The sequence below is a fragment of the Pogoniulus pusillus genome, chromosome 2 (genome assembly GCF_015220805.1).
Source record: "Pogoniulus pusillus isolate bPogPus1 chromosome 2, bPogPus1.pri, whole genome shotgun sequence".
In the NCBI taxonomy this organism is placed as follows: Eukaryota; Metazoa; Chordata; class Aves; order Piciformes; family Lybiidae; genus Pogoniulus; species Pogoniulus pusillus.
This window is the reverse complement of record NC_087265.1, coordinates 49929681-49951141: the sequence shown is the minus strand read 5'-3', so window position 1 is coordinate 49951141 and position 21461 is coordinate 49929681. Positions and strand designations below refer to the sequence as shown.

Genomic DNA, 21461 nt, shown 5'->3' with positions numbered 1-21461 from the left:
TACCTTCTTCCCGCAGAAATCTCCATCTGCTGAGTACGTGCAGCAGCTCAAAATTCAGAGCCAAGGCCTGGGGAGCTCTCCCTCCCAAAACAGACACTGGAAACGACCTGATTAAGATTGGTGACTGAGCTGGTAGCCAGACTTCCCCCCACCTTTGATGCCCAAGAAGCCTGGTGGAACCGTTTTCACCCAAATGATGAGAGCGAGAGCGTCAACACCAGCTCAGATTTCAGACACACTTCAGAGAGGTCACTGAAGTCCCTGACAAAAAGAAGACAATTACCCAAATTACCCCTAAGGCCAGCAACAACCATTTGCCTTTTGCTTACTGTTCCCTTGTGGCACGCACAGAGAAGGAGAACTGCTCTCAGTACACTGTACTGAAGTGTGTAACCCCTCCGAGCACAAGGGCTTTCCTTACAACTCACACCACCTAAACCCCAACAAACACTTCAGACATTCTTACGACACCAACAGTTGTAATATCTCTGACAGGTATCAGGAGTTCTCAGCAGTGCCTGTCACGTATTGGCTAGATCAGTCCCCAGGAATTGCTCACTTTCACTGTTTCTGTGTGGAGTGCTCTCTGCCAGTGTTCTCCTCTCCCAACAGGAGTGTTTCCACCACTGCAAATTCCAGCTGGATACTGGAAAAGGAGAAACAGTGACTCCTCTGAAGCTGGAGGAGTCTTGCTGCTAGCAGCATCAACTGGACATTCAGTGTTTTGCCAGGAGAGCCACGTTTTGGTGCAGTTTCTGCCTGGGCTTTCAGAACAGCTTTATGCTGCCTCCCTGGAGGTGTTCAGGACCAGGCTGGATGAGGCCTTAAGTGACCTGTTTCCGTGGGAGGTGTCTCTGCCTATGGTGGGGGTTTGGAACCGGCTGAGCTTTGAGGTCCCTTCCAACCTAAACCGTTCTGTGACTCTGGGCTTCAGTTAATTAAAACAGAGTTTGGCTTTTGGACAACTTTTGAACTCAGTTTCTGTAAAAGACATGCAAGACTCCAGGCTGCCCAGCACATGCTGCGTGTCCCCTGTGCCAAGACTGTAGCCTTCTATCTGGCTGTAGATCATCCATTTTAATTAGAGGTACGACAGTCATTATTTGATTTTAGTTAATCATTTTTCTCTCAGTAACGAGCAGTTGTCAGTTCAGCTCAGCCCAGTGCCGGTGCAACCCAGTGACTTTAAGGGTATGTTTAAAATCTCTTCTCCCACACCTCGGCTCATCATAAGCAGTCCCTCTTTTCCTGCCTCGTCCACTGGAGCTGCGCTGCACCATGGCTACCCTGCGATCTGCCAGCCAGGCCAGCAAGGAGCAGCACCTGCTGCCTGCGCACGGCCGGGACTGCCCGACAGAAGGAGGCCTCTGCCAAGGAAAGGCACCTCGGCCCCCGGCCCCACCTCGCCTCTGTCTGCACCAAATCCCGCTGGCGTCTGTCTCGCTAGGGCAATGTCAGACTGCCTCCAGCACTCGCCTGTGCTCCGCGCTTCGGCGTGGCCTCGCTTGGCAGCCTCTGCCATCTGTTCACTACTCCTCGGTGCGGTGCGCGCACTTCCGAACGGCTGCAAGCGCTCAGCGTGTGCACAGCGCCCGGCTCGGAAGAGGTTTAGGTGCTCTGCAGCCAAGCAAGGATGCCTTACGACTTCCCTAGGAGGAAGCAGAGGTTTCCAGTCCTGCTTTAGAGCGGCAGGAAAAGGCCGCTCACGTCACCGCAGGTGAATCCAGGCCGAGACAGCCTACGCCCAGGAGCAGCGGCTGCATGAGCTCTGGCTACCTGTGCTCCAGCGTAATCGATGGAGGTCTAGGCAATGCTGACGGCAGAGCCCCCAGAGTGAGTCAGCTGAGCAAATGTAGGTGTCTAGCTCTCCAGCTTCACTGGCTGTATTGACTGGGGGCACGATTACCTACCTTGAGATGTTTTCCACTAAGAAATCATTGTGTGGGCATGAGTCAGGCTCTTGCTTTTCACTGCCTAGACACCCAGTCCACATGCAGACACCTACATCGCAACGCTCACATCGAGGCGTCTGCGACCCGGAGCTGCCTGCCACCTCAGCGATGCGCCCCCAGTCGCAGCCTGCTTACAAAGCTCTGGAGGGAGGCTGAGATCCTTGGATTGCTGCTGATCCTCCGGCATCCACTTGGACTGGAAGAGGAAACTCCTCTAGTCAAGCTGTCACCATCGGGATCTACTCCAAATACTCTTAGAGCCAGTAAGTAGCCCTCCCAGCCAGGGTCAGGATTTGTTACTCAGTGACTGAGCTGCCACCTTGACTCTAAAATGTAGGGTTTATAACACTGATCCATAGGGTAGCTCTCATCTGAGAGGCCTCTTTGTTGCTCAGTTCCCCACAGCCTTCAGTCTATTTCCTTTCCTCTGGCAGAAAGGCAAACCCTGGCTCTGCAGAAAGGAGAGGTGTCCTGGGAGGTTGTGGATGCCTCCTTCCTCAGGAGTGTTCAAGGCCAGGCTGGATGAGGCCTTGAGCAGCCAAGTCTAGTTGAGAGGTGTCCCTGGCCATGGCAGGGAGGTTGCCGTAGATGATCTTTAAGGTACCTTCCAACCTAATCCATCCTATGATTCTGTGATCCTTTCAGGTCAGGCTGCTTTCATGACCCAGTGTACCTCATAGCTGCCCACCCCACAGTGGGCAGACGCAGAGGTCTCAGCCCCGCCGTGAAGCACTGCGCATCAGGAGGCTGTGCTGCACATGCCATGCACACCCAACAGGAGGAACAGCCAAAGTGCTGATCTTTGAGTGCAGATGTACCAGCAACAGTAAAGAGCAGGCCAGTGTCCACACGGGAACATCCCAGGCCGGGGGAGCTCTTGGTTAGTGCGCTCTGTCTCCAACCCTGCTGTACAGCTCAGCAGAGGTCTCCAGGAAAGTGCCTTGCAGCCGCCTGAAACTTTGCTGCATCTGCCTAGCAGCCCAGATGTGCACCACGGCACCAAGCTGCCCTCTGCAGGAGACGCTGACCCACAAGTGACCATTTAATCTCCTTTATCCAATTTGGCTCAGGCACAAGGCATCTGCCTTCCCCCGCGCACAGCCAGCTCCTGCCGAGCGGCGAGCGCCGGGATGGGTGCGCGCTGCGGCGGCGCGGGGTGCTGGCTGCTGGCGAAGCATGCTGATCCTCCAAAGGCAGAGCGGCCAGGCGCGGAGCCAGCGAGAAGCCAGGGCTCTCGCCTCCGTGGTCCTCCAACCACTTCATGAAAGCCCCAGAGGGTGTGCATGCCAGAGTGGAGCACTTCACTGGAAATGCTGCTGTGCACGTTTCGAGAGGGAAGAAACGCGGCTCAGGGCAACGTAGAAGGAAACAGACTAAAGACAGACACATGAGTGCATCTCTGCCCCAGCAGTTATGCCATACACATTTACAGGTAGAGAAATACATGGCAAAAATCCCTTCCTCCCCTCTGACAGGCTATAAATCATGGCAAGGGCTACTACTCACCCTGCAGTCCACTCATTACACCCAAAACTCTGTCAGGACTCAGGGGGTGCATATCTGTCCCAGGCATGGTTAAGGCAGGCCGAATAGCAGAGATCTGGATGCTTTCCCAATATCCACGTGCTTGTACACCCTCACTTTGACTCATCAGGGTCTCCAGCATGCAAATAGCCTAAGTGCCTTAGGGGCATTTACCTAGGCCGGAGACCTCGGCCAGCACCAAGGGCTGGTAAGTCAATGAAAATGCAAAGCAGCTGTCAGTGGAAGTGAGTTTTGGACTCCAGGTTGTTTCACTTCCAGCTGAGCAAATTTTCCCTTATTTTTCAGGACACAGAGAGAACATACTCTCTGGTGCCTAAGCACCACTGCTTGCCCCTGCAATACAACAGATCAAACAGCCTCGTCAGGCCAACACGCAAAGAATGCTGAAAACCTGGGAACGCTCAGGAGGTAGCTAGAGAACACGAAAATCTCCCCTGCAGCCTGGGGGCCTGGTAGCTTTGCTCCAGTCGAAGTGCTTAGGGGCAGATGATTATGCCCCGTGGGAGAGACATCACCTGGAGAGGGAGGAAATTATAAAACCTGTGGAAGGAGACACACAAGCGGAGAAAGGCAGAAGCAAGGAGCAAGTGAACGCTACTGGGCTCTTTCTTTATGGCAGTGGGATCACCTGCAGCAATGAAGAAGCAAGGCTCCATTAGGTGCAACACAACCCAGTGCTGATCAGGGAAGCAGAGCACGTGTTTTACAGCTTCTTCTCTCCCAAGATCATCCCCCAGCACTTTCTATTTCATCAGAGAAACCCGATCTCAGTGGCCTCCTCACATCCATTACACAGAAAAATAACTGGATCCAACCCAAACAGAAAATGGAGCCATGCTATGGTAGCAAACCTGCTGCCAGCTTCAGAGGAGACTGCAGGATTTGTGCTGTAGGTTTCTGACCCTCCCAGACACACAGAGGACAGCTCAGTTACATGCACACAATCGTTTGTACACTTGGTGTTTGCAAATGATTTCTGCTGTAGAGCCTCTCAGACTACTCGGGCAAATCCACAAGCTTGTAGCCTTCCCTGCACCCCTCTTGGCTTACCACAACAATAACAACTCCTGAAGTTTCCCAGCAGCTTAGTTTGCTTTGGCACTGACAGACACATGGCAGAGACGTGCTTCAGCTCCTCCTCTTACTAAGTTGTGCAGAATTACTGCTGAGTTCGTGCTCACTTAACCAGTCTACAGTCACAGGGTCTGCACTCCAGCTGGTCTGCCGTTACAGCAACCGAGTGACACATGGAGTAGTGACACTACCGAATGAACACTCCATGAACCTCCTCCATGCCTCTGCTGCCTGAAGGGCAAACACCATCATTTGGCTAGGTGTGACTTAGCTGTTTCCAAGTGACCTTGAAAGAAGCCCATTGAAATAACAGCTCCGGGACTGGAATCAGCAGAGAAGACTCTAAAACTTTTGCAATGCTGAAAAAGTCTAATGCTGCATTCCATCTTGCTAGGCTCAGCTTCTGCTGGCAGACGGATCTTTTTCTTGTCCCCCCTTATTTTTTTCCTTACAGAAGGGAGAAGAAACACAACAGCAAAACCTTAAGTTCTCAGAGCCAAGCAAAGTGTAGGTTCCTCCCCAAATATACCTGGGAGTAAGGTGGCTTTTTTGATGTCTGGTGGGGTGGACCTCTTATGTCAGTTTCCATCCAGGGCATCATAAAAGCTTAAGAATTATGAAGTCTTTATTTATCAAAGATGGTTGAATTTGGCAATGAAGTTTAAATGTCAGAGTGTATCTTGTGGACTATAAACAGCTTACCTGGATAATTACTGATGTCCAGGCAAGCAGGCTAGAAAGAAGAGTATCCTTCATTTTTATTAAACTACATCTTGGGACAGGTTTTGAACAGCTTTCCAGATAAATTAATTGAAGGTAGAAAGCAAAAATAGCCTGCAGAAGGGAGAGTAATTGTGAGGTTCCAGAAAGCTTTTGTTTGTTATAAAGAGATTAATTACTGTTTTTGTAGTCAGTACACAACCCATAATAAATTTCTGCTATATTGCTTATTTTTAGAGATCCCTACTTTCTCACAGTATGTTTTTGCATAGTTGGGCACCTTGGTTACAGATCTCTTTTTGCTTATCCTCCTGTTCTTTTAGCAGAAACAATCATGCATTTCTACAACCCAGATCCAAAACAGTATCACCTCCTGGAGGTTTTGTGATTACTGGATGGAGAAATGCCTTGGAGATGACAAACAGAAATACCTGAGCCTTTGCTATTATCAGAGATGTTTATTCTCATTCTTCAGTCTATGTCTGGGCAGCTACTTTCCCTTAGTGTTTAACAAACTGCCATTAGGAAATCTCAGCCCGGGGAGCCAGAGCAGACAATTCTATCCTAGCTTTTCCACAGCTCCACCTAAAACCACTGCAAAGGCTAAGGGCAGACCTTACTGCTGTCTTCAGCCACCTCATGGAAAGGTACAGCAAAGAGAGCCAGACTCTTCTCAAAGGTGAGTGGTCCTAAGATTCTAAGACAAGAGGCAGTCTGGCACAGAAGAAACTCTGATTGGAAATCAGGAAAAAATGCACATTTTTACCACGAGGAGGTCAAATATTGGACCAAGGGTCCAGAAAAGTAAGTGGAATAACTGTCCTGGGTGACATCCAGCTCTCAGCTGACCTAGCTGGATCTGCTCGAGGCAGCAGCTGGATAAAACAACCTCCGGTGCTCCCTGCATCCTAGATTAGTCTGTGATTGTGTGGTTTGCTTGGTGTGAACTCAAACACTCAGTACTGGCACCTCACCTGGCACTGGCACCACACGCCTGAGCACGCCGCCAAAGAGACGCTGCTCTCGTCTGGCCGCACCAAGAAAAAGGTGCGAGGAGAATCTCTTGAGTAGCTGCAGGATGGTAAGGCCAGGGTTGCTCCTGCAGATTTCTGCATGTCAGCAAGGAGGGCAAGAAATACACAAGGACTGGGAAAGAGAATAATGGTGGCAGCTAGGCCAGGTCATGGCAGCTTAGCAAACTGGGTTGTACATAGGAGTCCTCTCTGCAGGCTGTGGGAGCTGCAGAAATGTTTCCCTCAGAAATGATGTAGCTATCCTGCCTACAAAGAAAAGCTTCCAAACATGGGTCAAATGTAGCTGACAGCACTTCTACTCTCACACGTCAGAGGAGGCCACCAGCTGGTTTTTCCCATCTAGCTGAATCCCACAGGTGTTTTCCCAGGCAGAGTTTCTTTCCTTTAATCTGATGCGGAATAAAACCGCCTTCCACCACAGAACTTTTTACATGCGGGCTGTCTTCTCAGCCAGCCAGCCCAAGGGCTTCTGAAGCTGGTTTCTAAGGACATGCACAGCACACAGTCCTTTCTGTGACAGAAAAGACAAAAGTTAGTATGCAAAGACAGCTTCAGTTTTCTGTTTCCCCAGATTTTCTCCTTGGGCACTGCAATAATTTCCCATTGTTGGAGAGTTTAAAATCAAGATGGGCTATTTCTCCTCCAGTCCCTGCATAGCTATTAACTTTCAAGTGAGAATTTCATTGAGGAAACTCATTTCTGCTATTACAGAGAAGTTCAGAGTAGACTAGCCCAATAACCCCCTCTGGCCTTAAATGTCTTAAGAGCTCACCTTTCTGCAGTGTTAAGGAAATGCTGCCTTTTTTATGTCCTAAAATGTGAACTCTCGGGGGCAAGAGATGCATTTGCTTCTCTTCTTTGTGAATACTTGACATACTGACATCCTCTAAAGGTTACCACAGTATTAAAATTAATGGTCTGGAGGCCAGAAGCACCCATAACTTTACCTCTGCCTCTTGTGCAAACCCTCTCTTTAATTGCTTAACTGCTATTTCTTTCTGATATAATATTTCATTATTACCTACTTTTCTTGAATGCTCATCTGATTCACCTTAATGTTCCTTTAATATCACCTGGGATGGGATCATCATCTGCTTGTGCTTCTCCAGCACCTTTAATCCTGAAAGGTCCAAGTGTGCTTAACAAGGAGAAGAGGAAAGGGAAAGCAATTCATTCATCAGACAGAGCAAAGCCATGCAAGGTATCAGGCAGGCTGAGAAGATTACCTGACACAACTGAAAGTGCTGAGATGTGTGAAGGGACAGGCTTCGCCCATGGTCCTGTGCTTACAGAAGTGCGAACCGTCCCTTGAGCCTGCGTGAAACTGCCAGAGTAGGTGCTGATGTGATGTGGGGGAAGTGTCAGCAGCACTCCTGAATGCCACTGCTGCAGGTTTTATCTTTATCAGACTCATCCGCAGGGCTTCTTGGCTTTCCAAGAGACTGTGAGTTGGAGTGAAAAACTATACAAGGTATATCTATCTAAGGACAGGGAACACTGATGAGGCAAGTTTATCTGGAAGTCCTCAGGGAAACCACTTCCTTCAAAAGCCAAAGAAGTGATCTCCACATCTTGGTTTTGACTCAAGTGAAGCAGGGCAATGCCTGTGCTGGGAAGGTGGAGACCAAGAGATCACAGAAATGAAAGCAAGAAATGAGCATGTGAGTGAGTGTCTGTGCAACCCAAAAGAAAGTAAATGAAGATCTGAGCACAGCCGGGGAGCAAGAGGAAAGAAGCTCAAGCTGAGGGTAGAGTTAATAGCCCAAGTGTCAGTGCTAGCACGAGAGGAGGGCAGACAAAAGACATTGAGGGAAATACTGGATAGCAGAAAGCATCTAAGCAGATGCTAGAGCACTCAGCAACAGATGTCCAGGAGACAGAGGAGACCTGGGGCTGGGCTGAAGCAAATCCAGCCTGCAGAGCCAGACTTAAGGGCCGACTGACACAACGGAGGAAGTGTTTGGGCGGGAAGGACAAGGGCAAAGGAGCCTGGTGGGATCCTGTTAGGGATTCAGGAGGAAACGGGAGCCACCCCATCAACGTGACTGGAGAACCAGGAGAGAAGTGGTCAATGGGGCAAACAGTTCAGACAGGACCAGTAAGAGGCATGCATCTGTCAGGAGAAGGTCATATTCAGCCTTGCTGAGAGTGGCTTTAACTGGGGGTAGAGAGCAGACACGTGAAGTAACCGGGATCAATTCTCCTCCACATAAGTGAGCAGTGACAGGAGCAGCCCCAGCTGCAAGTCTCACCTCTGGCAGCCAAGGGATCCCTAAAGAGCAGCACAGTTGGTACTCCAGCCTCTTCCTCCCACTCTCCTCAGGAGTCAGGGCAAAAGTGCTCAAGTCATTAATCACAAGGTTCAAAAAAGTTAATGCTTACAGCATCCACAGGCCCACCTGAAAGGGGCTGCTACTGCAGAGGAGAGGACTGCGGAAAAAGGGATGCAATTCCATAGAATCACAGAATGGTTTAGGCTGGGAGGGACCTCAAAGACCATCCAGTTCCAAGCCCCTGCCATAGGCAGGGACACCTCTCACTGGAACAGGTTGCTCAGGGCCTCATCCAGCCTGGCCTTGACCATCTCCAGGGAGGGAGCAGACACAGCCTCCCTGGGCAACCTGTGCCAGTGTCCAACCACCCTCAATGGAAAGAACTTCCTCCTAACATCCAGTTTCAATCTCCCCTCTGCCAGTTCAAACCCATTCCTACTCATCCTGTCATTACAAGACCTTGTCAGTAGTCCCTCCTCAGCCTTCCTGTAGGTCCCCCTCAGATACTGGAAAGTCTCCTCAAAGCCTTCTCTTCTCCAGGCTGAAGAGCCCCAACTCTTGTAGCCTGTCCTCACAGCAGAGGTGCTCCAGCCCTCTGAGCATCTTCATGGCCTCCTCTGGACTTGCTCCAACTGTACCAAGTACAGCTCCTCCACCAAGGCTGCAATGCCAACTGCACAGAGCCAGGATGGAGGAGGATTGGCTAGGAAGCCATTCTGAAGGACATGGAGATTATGTGGGATCATGAGTTGAGTACCAATCAATACTGCTCGGCTGTTTCATAAATAAATGAATGAATAAATAAATAAAGAGGGCAAACATCACCCTGGAATGGATGGGATATGTTATCTGTGAAAGGGGATTCAAACCATTTCTGCACCACTCAGCACAGACAGCGACTCTGCTGGAGAGCTATTTCCAACTTCAAACAGTACACTTAAGGCAAACTATGGACTGTTTGGTGAGAGCCCAGAAGGCAACATCAAGGACGATTAGAGGTGGAGAAAACAGGCCATAAGAGCAGAGGGAGAATTGGGACTGTCTGGCCTAAAGAAGCACAGGGAGCATCATGGCTTTAGTTGTCACTTGAACTTTTGAAGCCCTCAAAGCAGGAACCTGCACTCTATTTGCATGCAGCTACTGGATAATACCTTAAATTACTTACTGCTTGGGAAAAACGACACAGTGAAAGTACTCTGCTGTCCTCCCTACGGGCAGGGCAAGAAGAAATAGGCTGCAGTAAGAAAGATGATCACCCTTAATTACTGGTTAGATCAGTCTCTGTCACAATTCTGGGTGGGTGGACTAATTGACTGCTTGTGACCTGATGCCCAGGTGCACAAATTAAGCAGAAGAAGCTAAGCTCACTGGGTATCAGAAGTACCCAGGTGGGGGGTGGCCTCTTCTCCCAGGCAACCAGCAATAGAACAAGGGGACACAGTCTCAAGTTGTGCCAGGGTAGGTATAGGCTGGATATTAGGAAGAAGTTCTTCACAGAGAGAGTGATTGGCATTGGAATGGGCTGCCCAGGGAGGTGGTGGAGGCACCGTCCCTGGGGGTCTTCAAGAAAAGACTGGATGAGGCACTTAGTGCCATGGTCCAGTTGATTGGTTAGGGCTGGGTGCTAGGTTGGACTGGATGATCTTGGAGGTCTCTTCCAACCTGGTTGATTCTATGATTCTATGATTCTAAGTTACAGTGGTAGTCACAGGGAATGACTTCAGAGAGGCTGCAGCAGTGAGGGTAAACACCTCCAAGCGCTCAGTGCACTACAAACTTTCAAGGTGCTTCTTACAGGGATTTCTTAGCTCATGACACATACTTTTTGCATGGGGAAGGTGACCTCATGTCCTTATCTTATGTGCAAACACACTGACAATCAGGCAATCACTTCTGCTAAGAGTGACAGGACACAATGGCACATTGCAAAGACAGTAGGAGTCTTTGGCCTTCAAACTGGTAGAATATCGAGTTCATTTTCTCTCTCCTGTTCTGCAAAGTTCTGTGTGGACCTGCTGGTCTAAAATCTCTGTGCCTCCACAGTAAAAAGTATGGCTGAAAGCCCTGTTCTCCAACCACAGTGGAAGCTCCTGACAAAGCTCTTCTGCAGGAGACAGAACTTTCTCAGGAATCTGCTCAAGGCTCATCTACTCCATCCTCCAGGGAGCTTACACAGCTTTCCCCAAGCACAGCCTCATTTTCTCCAACAAACACAAGGCATCAGGTGCAGGAGACAACACAGAAAGCGTATTTTCTCTCAACACTATCCCACTCTGTACCACTGCTTCCCTCCCTCTCATCTAGGGAAGCAGGTTAAACTCGCTGGCTGTTGTGAGTGATGACACCGGTGTCCAAGCTGCAAGCAGTGCATGCTTGGGTAAGATGGAACATAGGCCATGGGAGAAGATGTAGTGCAGAGACAGATAGGATGGGTGGCACCAAGCTCTGAGGTGTCAGTTGTTTTTTGGCCAAGAAGAGATGGAAGAGGAGGTGAAAGAAAACCACCAGAGAGAGTAAAGAAAAAGACATGTTAGGACAGAAGAAAAGATGGATGAGAGTTTCAGGATCCAGGCCCTGTAACTGGAGCCAGTCTGCCCACCAACATTTTACCTTAGCTTATCACTCTCTAGAGGCGGGCACAAGGACAGCCATTTATTATCCATGTAAATTTCCAGCTCTGGCTGGACTTTTTCTCACCAGAAGAAAGTCATCACTCCTCACTCTACTGCCAACAACATAATCTGTTCTACTGTAACCAGGGATACATCTGAAAAGGATAAAAGGTCAGGTGTGAAAGTATGGGGGAAGCTAAGAAAGTCTTCATCAGCAAGCAATCCATTCTAGCCAAGTAACATTGATTAACATAGGAAAAGAAGGAAGATAAAGGTAAGGAGGTATTTTGTGAGTATTATTTTGAGTCTGGTCCTCCCTCCCCACACCTTTTTTTCCCCAATGGGATACACTTTCAAGATCTGCCCTGCACAGACTCCACCTACAGTGTAGAGCTGAGCTAGGGCTATTGTCTCTCCCACAACACCTCTAAGTTTCTAGGACATTTTTAGGTTTCCTCTTCTTCATCCAGCTAGCTCTCATGAAACTTGTAGGAACATAATGCCTTCCAGACTTCCACTCTGCCAAATCTGGCTGAAATCAGCCAATAGGTTTAGAGAAAGGCTGATGAACACAAGCTCTAACAATACTGCATGGCTTTATTCCTTTAGCAATCAGCTAATAAAAGGGATGCACTGGCTACAGACATGGACCAATGGGGATTATTGTCTGTCTTATTATCTTACTCCAGTCCTAGGAGAGATGAGAACATGTGCAGCAGAAACATAGGACACACAGCACTGCAGATTTTTGGCACAACCATATTTCTCACTTCTGGCCTGGGCCAGTGTTGAGTGGAAAAACACCAGTGTGAGCAAAAAGACTGCTGCAGAGGAGGCCCTTGCTGTGAAAGAATTTTTGCTTGAAAGACAACCTGAATGCAATTCAATTTTGTATGAACAGAGCCCTTCCAGGAGCAAGTGTTGCCTTTGGAAATAACAGTGACTCTACAGATGCAAACAATGGAGCTACAGGCGTTTGCATTGCTTGTTCTGTCACCAACTGACACCAGCCACTGCTAATCATGGCCTGAAATGTGCATTTAAGAAACGGTGACACAAACACAGATAAGTTTCTTCATCAAGCCTTTTATAAGGAGAAGTGAAAGCAAAGAAAAACTTCTCCTCGGGCTCGCTAGTGGCACTGAAATAAATGGGTCAGGCATCAGAACTTCAGCAGGCACAAAAGGTGAAAACTCTGTCTCCTGAAGCAATTAAAAGTCAATGGGATTAGTGTCCTTCACTATTATTTATGGAAACCCTGCTGTGTGCACAACATTACTGCAATACAGGGGTCAAGTGCCTGCTACTGGATGCCTACCCTTCTGCTGCTCAAGTTAATGGGAGCTCTGCCAATCAACTCTGTGGCCACAGAATCCAAATCTAAAATAGATGACATCCTGGGCTCCGCTCAGTTGATGCCTCAAGCAGAGCTTTTCCCAAAGCCAAAAACGTTCTGCCTGCACAGTTCAGATTTGATTCTGGGATGGGGAGGTGGTCTGAATGCCACAGGAATCATCTTGCCTTCCTTTCTGTCATGAATCACAGTATACAGACTGAAATCTTAGAGGCGGCAGCCTGGCATCCCTTAGTCTTCAGTTTTAGCAGGAATGGATGTTTTTCAATGACTGATTTTCCTTCTAACACTAAGTAAATTAATCCTGTGGGCACACATCTGTGAAAAGGACACAGACAGGAAGCCTGCTCCATGGTCACACGATTCACAGTTGGAAAACAGTGTCCTGATGATGTAGCTGGTTTGGACAGACCCCACCAAACACCACCATTTCCCTGTCTGAGTCTCCTTGGCTTCAGACGTGCTTCTGATGCTAGATGCCCAGCTGTGCCTTCTTCCCTCACTCATTATCACCCTCGAGCCCTGAATTCTCTCACAAGTCTCCTCTTCCCCTCTTTTTCTCACTCCAGAAAAGAAACACCCAATCCTCCTCATTCTTACAACATTGTCAGTCAGAAATCAAGCATCTCAGAGACTTCCTCCAGTCACCTGTGCTACAAAGAGTGGCAGCATTTCCTGGATTAGTGCACAGACTCTCTGCAGACACTACCAGGCAGGAGGCTTTTGCCTGTGCCTATATGTGTAACAGGGATGAGCCTGAGATTCTCACTAGTTACTTCAAGCAACGCATGCTAACAGCCAGACATCCAATGGTACTAACCATTCACTGATCCTGCAGAGAGCTCTTAAGAATGGCATGTTAATCCAGACTGAATAAATCACCCTAGCTTTGGAGAGGTCCTGAGCATGGTAGGTGCGGACATGGTGAAGATACTATGTTGCATGTGCTTCAAAACCAGATGCGCAGCTGCCGGGAGGCGGACGTCACTGGCCGTGTACAGAGAGCAAGCGAGCTGTGAGGCTACACACTAGCCCCCGGACTCTGCTCTATCACAGTCCTATCCTGAGGCTAGAGACTAGCCCCAGGACTCTGCTCCACGACAGTCCTATCCTGAGGCTAGAGACTAGCCCCAGGACTCTGCTCCACCACAGTCTTATCCTGATGTCTAGACTGGCTTTGGACCTGAAGCATGAATTGCACTTCCAGAAGTGTTATCATTAATTGCACCAGCAACCACAAGACTTTACAGTCCTTCGTTCCACTTAGTCACATTCTTTGTTCTACTAACACCCCGAAGCAAGAGGCTCCGCAATCTGACCGCCTCATGCATCGAAATGCACGTCATGGAATCAGAGTCGGTCAGGGTTGGAAGGGACCACAAGGACCATCTCGTTCCAACCCCAGCCTACCCCACATCAGGCTGCCCACAGCCTCAGCCAGCCTGGCCTCAAACACCTCCAGCCATGGGGCCTCAACCACCTCCCTGGGCAACCCATTCCAGCCTCTCACCACTCTCCTGCTCAACAACTTCCTCCTCAAGGCCAGGCTGACTCTCCCCACCTCCAGCTTTGCTCCACTCCCCCCAGTCCTGTCACTCCCTGACAGCCTAAGAAGTCCCTCCCCAGCTTTTTTGGAGGCCCCCTTCAGATCCTGGAAGGCCACCAGAAGGTCACCTGGGAGCCTCTTCTTCTCCAAACTGAACAGCCCCAACTCTTTCAGTCTGTGCTCACAGCAGAGCTGCTGCAGCCCTCTGAGCATCCTCCTGGCCCTGCTCTGGACATGCTCCAGCATCTCCACAGCCCTCTTGTCCCAAGGGCTCCAGAACTGGATGCAGTACTCCAGGTGGGGTCTCATCAAAGAATCACCTCCCTTCCCCTGCTGGCCACACTTCTCCTGATGAATGTCCTAATGATGTCCTGATATCCATCATAAGTTATCTTCCTTTCCAATTTCCTTACAGGTCTTCATTGTCTCATATTCATGAGCTGAAGTCTGGAGGGCACTTGGATGGGAATCATAGCCTATTTTCAAACATGTCTACTCAATACCAAGCTAAGTCCAAGCTAGCAGCCCGAAGACAGAAGAGTCCACAGCCTTTCTGATCCTCCTTAGCCAAACAATCCTATCTGCACTGACTCTTCAAATCTCCATCTTCACAGCGTTTTTTCCCCAGAACAGAGACACAGAGAAGCACAGACAGGAACTGACAGGTTAGACAAGATGTATGCACACTCTGACAATCTAACAAACAATGCTTGAGACACAGGGATTTCCAAACCATCTCATTTAAGAACGCTTTCCTATTTATTTTCAGCACAGTTAGCACCACCTCTGAGATCCTAAGCTCTACAGCACTGCTAACTTCTTGTGACATGGGCACATAGTTTCTGTTGACGTGATAGAACTTTTCCCCCGCGTCTTTTCCTGCTACTCTGTCTGACTCGCCTTCAGCCTGGAACCACAGCAACTACTGCGAAGCATTTGCAAGAACAGAGCTCATCTTAGTTTCTTTCTCTTGCAGAACATTGTCAGAAACCAAATCAACCAGATGAAAATCTGTGAACACTGAGCATTAACCAGAACAGAAAAAATACTCCAGCATGTTTCTTTCTCACTTCCTGCCCAGGGCTTTGTTTTTCGTTCCAGGCAGGGTCTCAGCTGATACAGTGGTGCAGGTTTCAGTCAGTGAAACCCTTGAAAATGCCAAGCAAGTCCTTGAAAGGCAATGCTGTTAGCAAGCACGGAGTTCAGCCCATCAGCTTTCATGATGTTAAGCTCTCTTTTTCAACAAAGGCAACTGCCTCTCTCAAATGCCAGACATGAGCAGAGCTTGTTCTCTGTGCCCTCCGAATGGGAGCCCAGATGCTGTGATCACCTGGTCATCAAATCCACTCTCTGCCTGATCTCTGGTTTCTCCCGAGTAACATGCAACAATCAGAACAGTTCCACAATAATGAGCTTTGGCCTTTCCTACGGACCTCAGCACAGTTTTACATCAAAGAACCAGCTTACCCAGAGAGCCACAAACATGTGGAGCTTAAGATACAAGCAATTCAGTCACCTGACATATCATGAGCGTTGGGCAATCATAAATTGGAAGTGAAAATCCCTACCCATCTTCTTTTGCATTAGATATTTAATAAAGCCTAGCTGTGAAGCCAGATTAGTAAGAAGCCTTTTTGACTGTTGTGGTGGGTTTCTGCTTGGGTTTTTTTTTTAATCAAAACAGGACTAAAACATCTTTTGGAGACTCACTGTCATTTTATCTGGGCAAATAAGCTTATAGCGCCTAGCAGTCAATTTATCATGAAGGCTTTTGTTCTTGGTACTGTGATGGAGCCCTGTAAATCTGCCCACAGCTGCAGCAGTTTCAGATGTTTTTGATAGGTAAATAAACCACTGTTTATATCTGTCATTGTTATTAATCTTCAGAGTAAAGAACTAGTAATTGTATTTTGTTTCCAAGTGGATAAATGTTCCTGATGACCTTGGCAGGGGTGGTATGGGGTAATGTGCATTTATGACATTTACAGTTGCGAGAGTTCAAGCCATGAAGTATCTTTGCTCAGCTGTTGAGTTGGAAAATGAAGGGGAATTAAAGACTAAACCAATAATAATAACCATAATAAAAAAAGAACAAAGAATTTGGGATTTAGCCCTACTGAAGTTTTATTGCAGTAAGGGCCAAATAAGCCAAACTGCAGGACTTGACATCAGCTGCACTGATTCAGCTCTCAGTTATTCAGAATTGTACTTCTAGGAGGCTGTGTCAGGGTCTGGCTGTGCTTTGGAACCTCATGATTTGGGCTTCCATAATGACTTGCGCTTTGCTAGTTGCTGCAGGGCAAAGAGTTTCAGACACTGCTCAGACCGTGCTGGTGAAGAAAAAACTATTGGCAGAATTAGACACAGCTGAAGGACAAGTGGCAGAATCCAGCCCTAAGTGTCTTATTATATTGGTCAGAAACTGTGAGAAACAAAAAAAGAGAAATCCTGGTGAAACCATGTTAGATGCCAGCCACATCTACTCTGCTTCTCACTCAGGTGGGCTGGCAGATGGTCAGCAAATAGTCACTTTCACAATGCAACTTGCACAGGTTTTCAGTGTGAAAATTAGCATCCAATTATAATGTCCTCCAAGGGAGTGAGTTACCTCTATTTTAATACTGCTCAGGCTCTGCTTGCTCAGACTCGTAAGCCAGCCTTGCAGGTGCTACGTCACGTGTACAGGGGCAGAATAGCAAGCCAGGGAAGAGTACTAGAAATGTGGGATAATGTACATTCCCAGGGAGTATGCTGCATGGCTTCCAACTTTCAGAAGTGATGGGGAGGAGACAGTCAAGTGAGGATGGCATAGAGCATATCCAGAAACGAACGATTTTCACCACCCTCATCTAAAAGCCTATGGTGAAAATTGTGTCTCGCAGCTATCAGTCAACTGCATAAACCATTAGAGAAAGCTACAGTTCATTGAGCACCAATCTACAGGGCCCTTGGTATGGCACATCCAGCAAGGCTGTGGATATGTGGATATTCAGATGAGTTGGTGGCAGACCCTGCAATTCCCACAGGAGACTAGGAACCTACTTCCCAGCTCCCCACTCCCCAGCACCACCATCCTTGGACCGACACAAGGAAAGGCACAAGCACTGCCTTACAGATGTGGGCAGGCTTGGGACAGGCAGGATGCATGCCAGAGCTTGGCCACTCAGATAAGCACTGGCTTTCCTTAGGAGAGTACACAGGTCCAAGAAGAGGAAAGATGACATGAAATAAACCATTTTCCTCAAGATTTCACCATGTCACGTTCTGTGCCAAGATCTGTGCTTAAACTGGCAATGAGCATCAGCCAAATCCAACCCGTGACCCATTCCTGTGCAAGGCTCTCTTATCACAGGTAACAGGACTACCCTGAGTAAAAAAGGTTATCTGCTTGATCCCACAAGCTGAGGTCTGCAGCTTTCCTTGCTGCCTGCAGATGTGTCACGTTAGGTACAAACGTTGCTATGTACCAGTGCTCCATCACTGAATGGAAGTTGCCAGCCTGAAAACACTGCTTTTAATTGTCATCAAACAGAAAAATGCCCAAGAGTGGCACCTTACATTCTAGTAAGGTTGCATTTGTTTCGTTCTCCTGTGTGTTGCAGGGAAACTTCACTAGCCTAAACTCAGTCTGTATCAAGGACCACCTCGAGCCTGCAGCTTCAGCATGTACAGTCACAGCCAGCAGTTTTCCTCCTCCAACTAGTGCAACTGGGAGCATGGGAACAGCGGCAAACCTGCAGAGCTCCCGCTAGTTTTCCCCTGGGAAGTACTGATGAGGTGACGCTGACTGCTGCCATGTGTTTATACAGACTTAGGTTGCATATTTAAAAGCAAGTAGCATATTAAACACATCCTTTGCATTGCTCCTGGGATCATCACAACTGGGTACCCATGAGGTGACAAAAAGTCCCCGTCACTGAGACACTCCCTGCTCATCGGAGGAGCCCACGAGTCCCCCGCCACGCCACAGATGCATGGCTCCAAAGCTGAGCCCTTACCCGGGGTAAGGCTGTCGGGGTGCAGAGAGGGGCAGCGCAGGCCTCCACCCCGCATTTCCCCGGGAAACACCGCCGAGACGCAAAACCCCGGACCCCAGAGCCTGGGCAGAGGGCGAGCCCCGCTGGGTCTGAGGTCCTGCTCCGGGTATCGGGGAGCACCCCGCGACAGCAGCACCGGCCCCCGGAGGCTGGCGCACCGCCGCAAGCGGGCGACGCGGGCCCCCGCCGCGGCCTGTCGCTATCCCCCCCGCCCCGGCGTCCGGCGCCCTCCGCGGGCTCACCTGCTCGGGCCCCTGGAAGCAGATCCTGCAGAGCGGGGTGCGGATGCCGCTGTCGACGCTGCTGCCCAGCGAATAGCGGTCCTCAGCCTTGTTCTTGCCGAAGTCATCCGAGGAGGTGCTGCTGGGCAGGGAGGCGGGCGGCTCCCCAGCAGGGCTGCCCCACTCCTCGGCGCCCGGGCTGCCCGCTCCGCCGCCGCCCGCCGCCGCCCGCCAGCCGGGCCCGCGCCCCCCAGGCGGTGCGGGCCCCCCCTGGCCGCCCGCCGCCGCCTCAGCTCCACCGGGCATGGGGAGCGGCGGCGGCGGGGAGGGCGGCGGCGGGGCGGGGGGTCTCCGCAGCAGGAAGACCTTCAGGTCATTGAAGAGCATGCGGCAGCGGCACTTGAGGAGGCCTTGGTTTCGCAACATCTGTCTTGGACGGAGGAGCCCGCAGCAGCAGTAGCAGAAAATGCCCGCGCCGGGTGGTATTAACATGTGCCTTTCCTTGGCAGGCGGGGACGGGCCGGAAAGAAAAGGGCAGGAGCCGGGCGGCCGGCGGCCGGGGGGCTCCGCTGCCGCCTCAGTGCCTGGCGGCGGGGGAGGTGGGGGTTGCTGCGCTGGCTGGCGAGGAAAAGACAAAAGCAAAGCCGGGGAGCGAGGGGCTGAAATCCCCGACAGCCCGCTGGAATCCGGCGAGGATGACAACTGGAAAGAATCCAAACCCGAAACCTAAACCCCCCAAAGCCCCCGCCTCTGCGCTCCTGGGGGGCTCGTAACCCCCCTCCACGAGTTGCTTTAGAAATCAGCGGGAGGAGGAAATCAATTTCCCACGCCCGCGGGTCCGGGGGCGCGGGCGTCGGGCTCGGCTGAAAGCCCTGGTCGGCTCTCCCAACTCCTAAGCCTGTAAAAAAGAAGGGTCCGCGTCTCCGGTGGGTGTGGGGAGGAAGGAGAATATGGTTCTCTCGACAGTATTTGGCATCTCAAGTAATTTTCCTTTTTCGTCGATTTTTAATTTTTTTTGTTTCAATTAAAAAATAAAACCCGATCACACGAGACTCGGTGTGCACCCAGACAAAATAGCAGCCGGTCTGGTTATCAAAATGCAAAATTTGTAGCGTTTGTCATTACCAAAATTGCCTCTTTGACAAAAAAAAAAAAAAAAAAAAAAAAAAAAAACAAAACCAAAAAAAGACCTTCACATTGTTTGTGGGAAAACACCCTGTTTCCAGCGCTGTACTCCCAGGTGGCTTCAGATTTTCCCGTTGCCTTTTAAAGATTTCACTGTAAATATTAAAAGTCCTGAAAGAAATAATTAGCATTCAGTGAACTTAATCCCAGATGTACTGAGATAAATATATTTATATATATAATATATATAAGATATATTTTTATATATATTTATATATATTCATATATTCTGACCTTCTCTATTCCAACAGCTGTCTGGACCACACCAAAAAAAATCATCAAAGCGAAATCGGTGAGGGAAGGCGGCTGTGTTATTCCCTAAGCAGTTACCATCCTGGACCAAAAAAACCCCATCGAAATAGGATCTATTCTTCTCGTGTAATTGACCGGGGAAACGTGGATCTTACATGGTCACGTTTCCTTTCCTCCTTTCACAAAACAGGAACGTCATCAAACGCATTGGCAGCTTGTACAGACCATTGTGGATGGCGAGGCGGCCAGGGCTCTATCAGCAATTGCAGGGACCTCCTTTTGATGCATTGGACTAGGTTCCTTCTTTCTCTCCGCCACCGTCCCCACCTTCATTTTCCTCCCCTTCTGTCCTCCTCGTCTCACTGTTGTTCTCTCTCACAGGCATTGACATTCAACCATAGCAAGTCTGTCGCACTCTCACTGGTAGGAATGAAAAAAGAAACGGGAGCAGATAATTCTCTTCTTCCTCCTAAAAGGCTCGGATGGAGCACAATGCGCCAGACACACGGGGCAGCATGGCTTATTTTTCGTGCGGTTCCTGCCGCTTCGGCAACATCAAGCTGGTGGGTGCGTGTGTGCCTTTCTCCCTCAGCAGCAGGCTCCTCTCTGCTCTCCCATCCGGCTTGCCGTGATGATGTTGCTGTTGCTATCTCCCTTGGATGCAATGGGGAAGGCAGATCGTTTGCGGTGCAAGCGAGGATTTGCAGGAAGGGAGAGTGTAACGTGGCCGCGCTCTCCTCCCTCCCCCGCTTGCAAAAAAAACCCCACGCCAAAACCCAAGCGAAAAGCAAAAAGGCAGGGGGGGAAGGGGGAAAGGGGGAATCGAAGGGAGAAATGGGGCCCTCCCCAAGCTTTGATGCCCCGGGCTGCCGGTTGCCTGCAAGAGCCCACGCCGGGGAGGACGGGAGGAGGGGCGGGGGAAGGGGCTGGGCCGCCGCTGCGGCTTCAGCACCAGGAGCGGCGGACAGCTCCGGCAGGCGGGGCGCGGCGGCTCCGCGCTGTTCCACGCTGCGCTGCGTGCCCCCGCCAGCCGCCCTCCGCCACCCCCGGGAGCCCCACCGCCGGCCCTGTCGAGCGGGCCCCGCCGCCTCGCAGCAGCCGGAAGGCAGCAGCGAGGCTCCGCAAGCTGCCGAACGCGAGACTTCTGCGCTCCAGTGTGTTCTGGGGCCGACTCGCACCTGCCGCCGCCCGTCGCGGGGACCGATGGCATAGGGGAACTTCCTGGGGCAGGTGGCAGCGATCGAGTGCTCGGTGGTTACTGGGGCAATGGTGCCTCCTTCACAGGTTCCCAGCAGGAAGCCGAAAACTTTCCCCCTAGCAGATTAATTAGTTGCAGAGGATTTCATGCTTTAATAGCTATGATAATCAATCGTTTGCTCGCTGATAGGTTTGTTTTGTTTCATTAGCATATATTTCAGTAGAAGTACCGTGCCATGTAGCCCAGTGAAGGGAAAATATGACTGAACACTAATGCTTGATTAGAGACTTGCTGAAAATAACCAAGGGCAGCCAAAGTTGATAGTTCCTACTCTCCAACCTATCTGACAATTTTAAGTAGCAGCTGTTGGAGTCCATTAGCCTTTTTCTGCACACATCAGCAGAAGTGGCTTTCTCCACGTTGCTCTGCTCTCTGTGTCTATGCTGCCCCACTCAGCC

General features: G+C 50.0%; 1 protein-coding gene across 2 annotated transcripts in view; it reads right to left on the bottom strand.

Moving 5' to 3' along the window:
• The window catches only part of MARCHF4 (membrane associated ring-CH-type finger 4), a 105339-nt gene extending 84653 nt beyond the window's left edge, over window positions 1-20686 (bottom strand). For both annotated transcript variants that reach the window (XM_064165593.1, XM_064165602.1), the window contains exons 1-2: window positions 19788-20686; window positions 18390-19664 (exon numbers count right to left, since the gene is read on the bottom strand). In XM_064165593.1, coding sequence (XP_064021663.1) covers window positions 18390-18860 — 471 coding nt within the window. In that variant the 5' untranslated portion in view covers window positions 18861-19664; window positions 19788-20686. The remainder of the gene's footprint in view (window positions 1-18389; window positions 19665-19787) is intronic.
• Window positions 20687-21461: the final 775 nt, after the last annotated feature.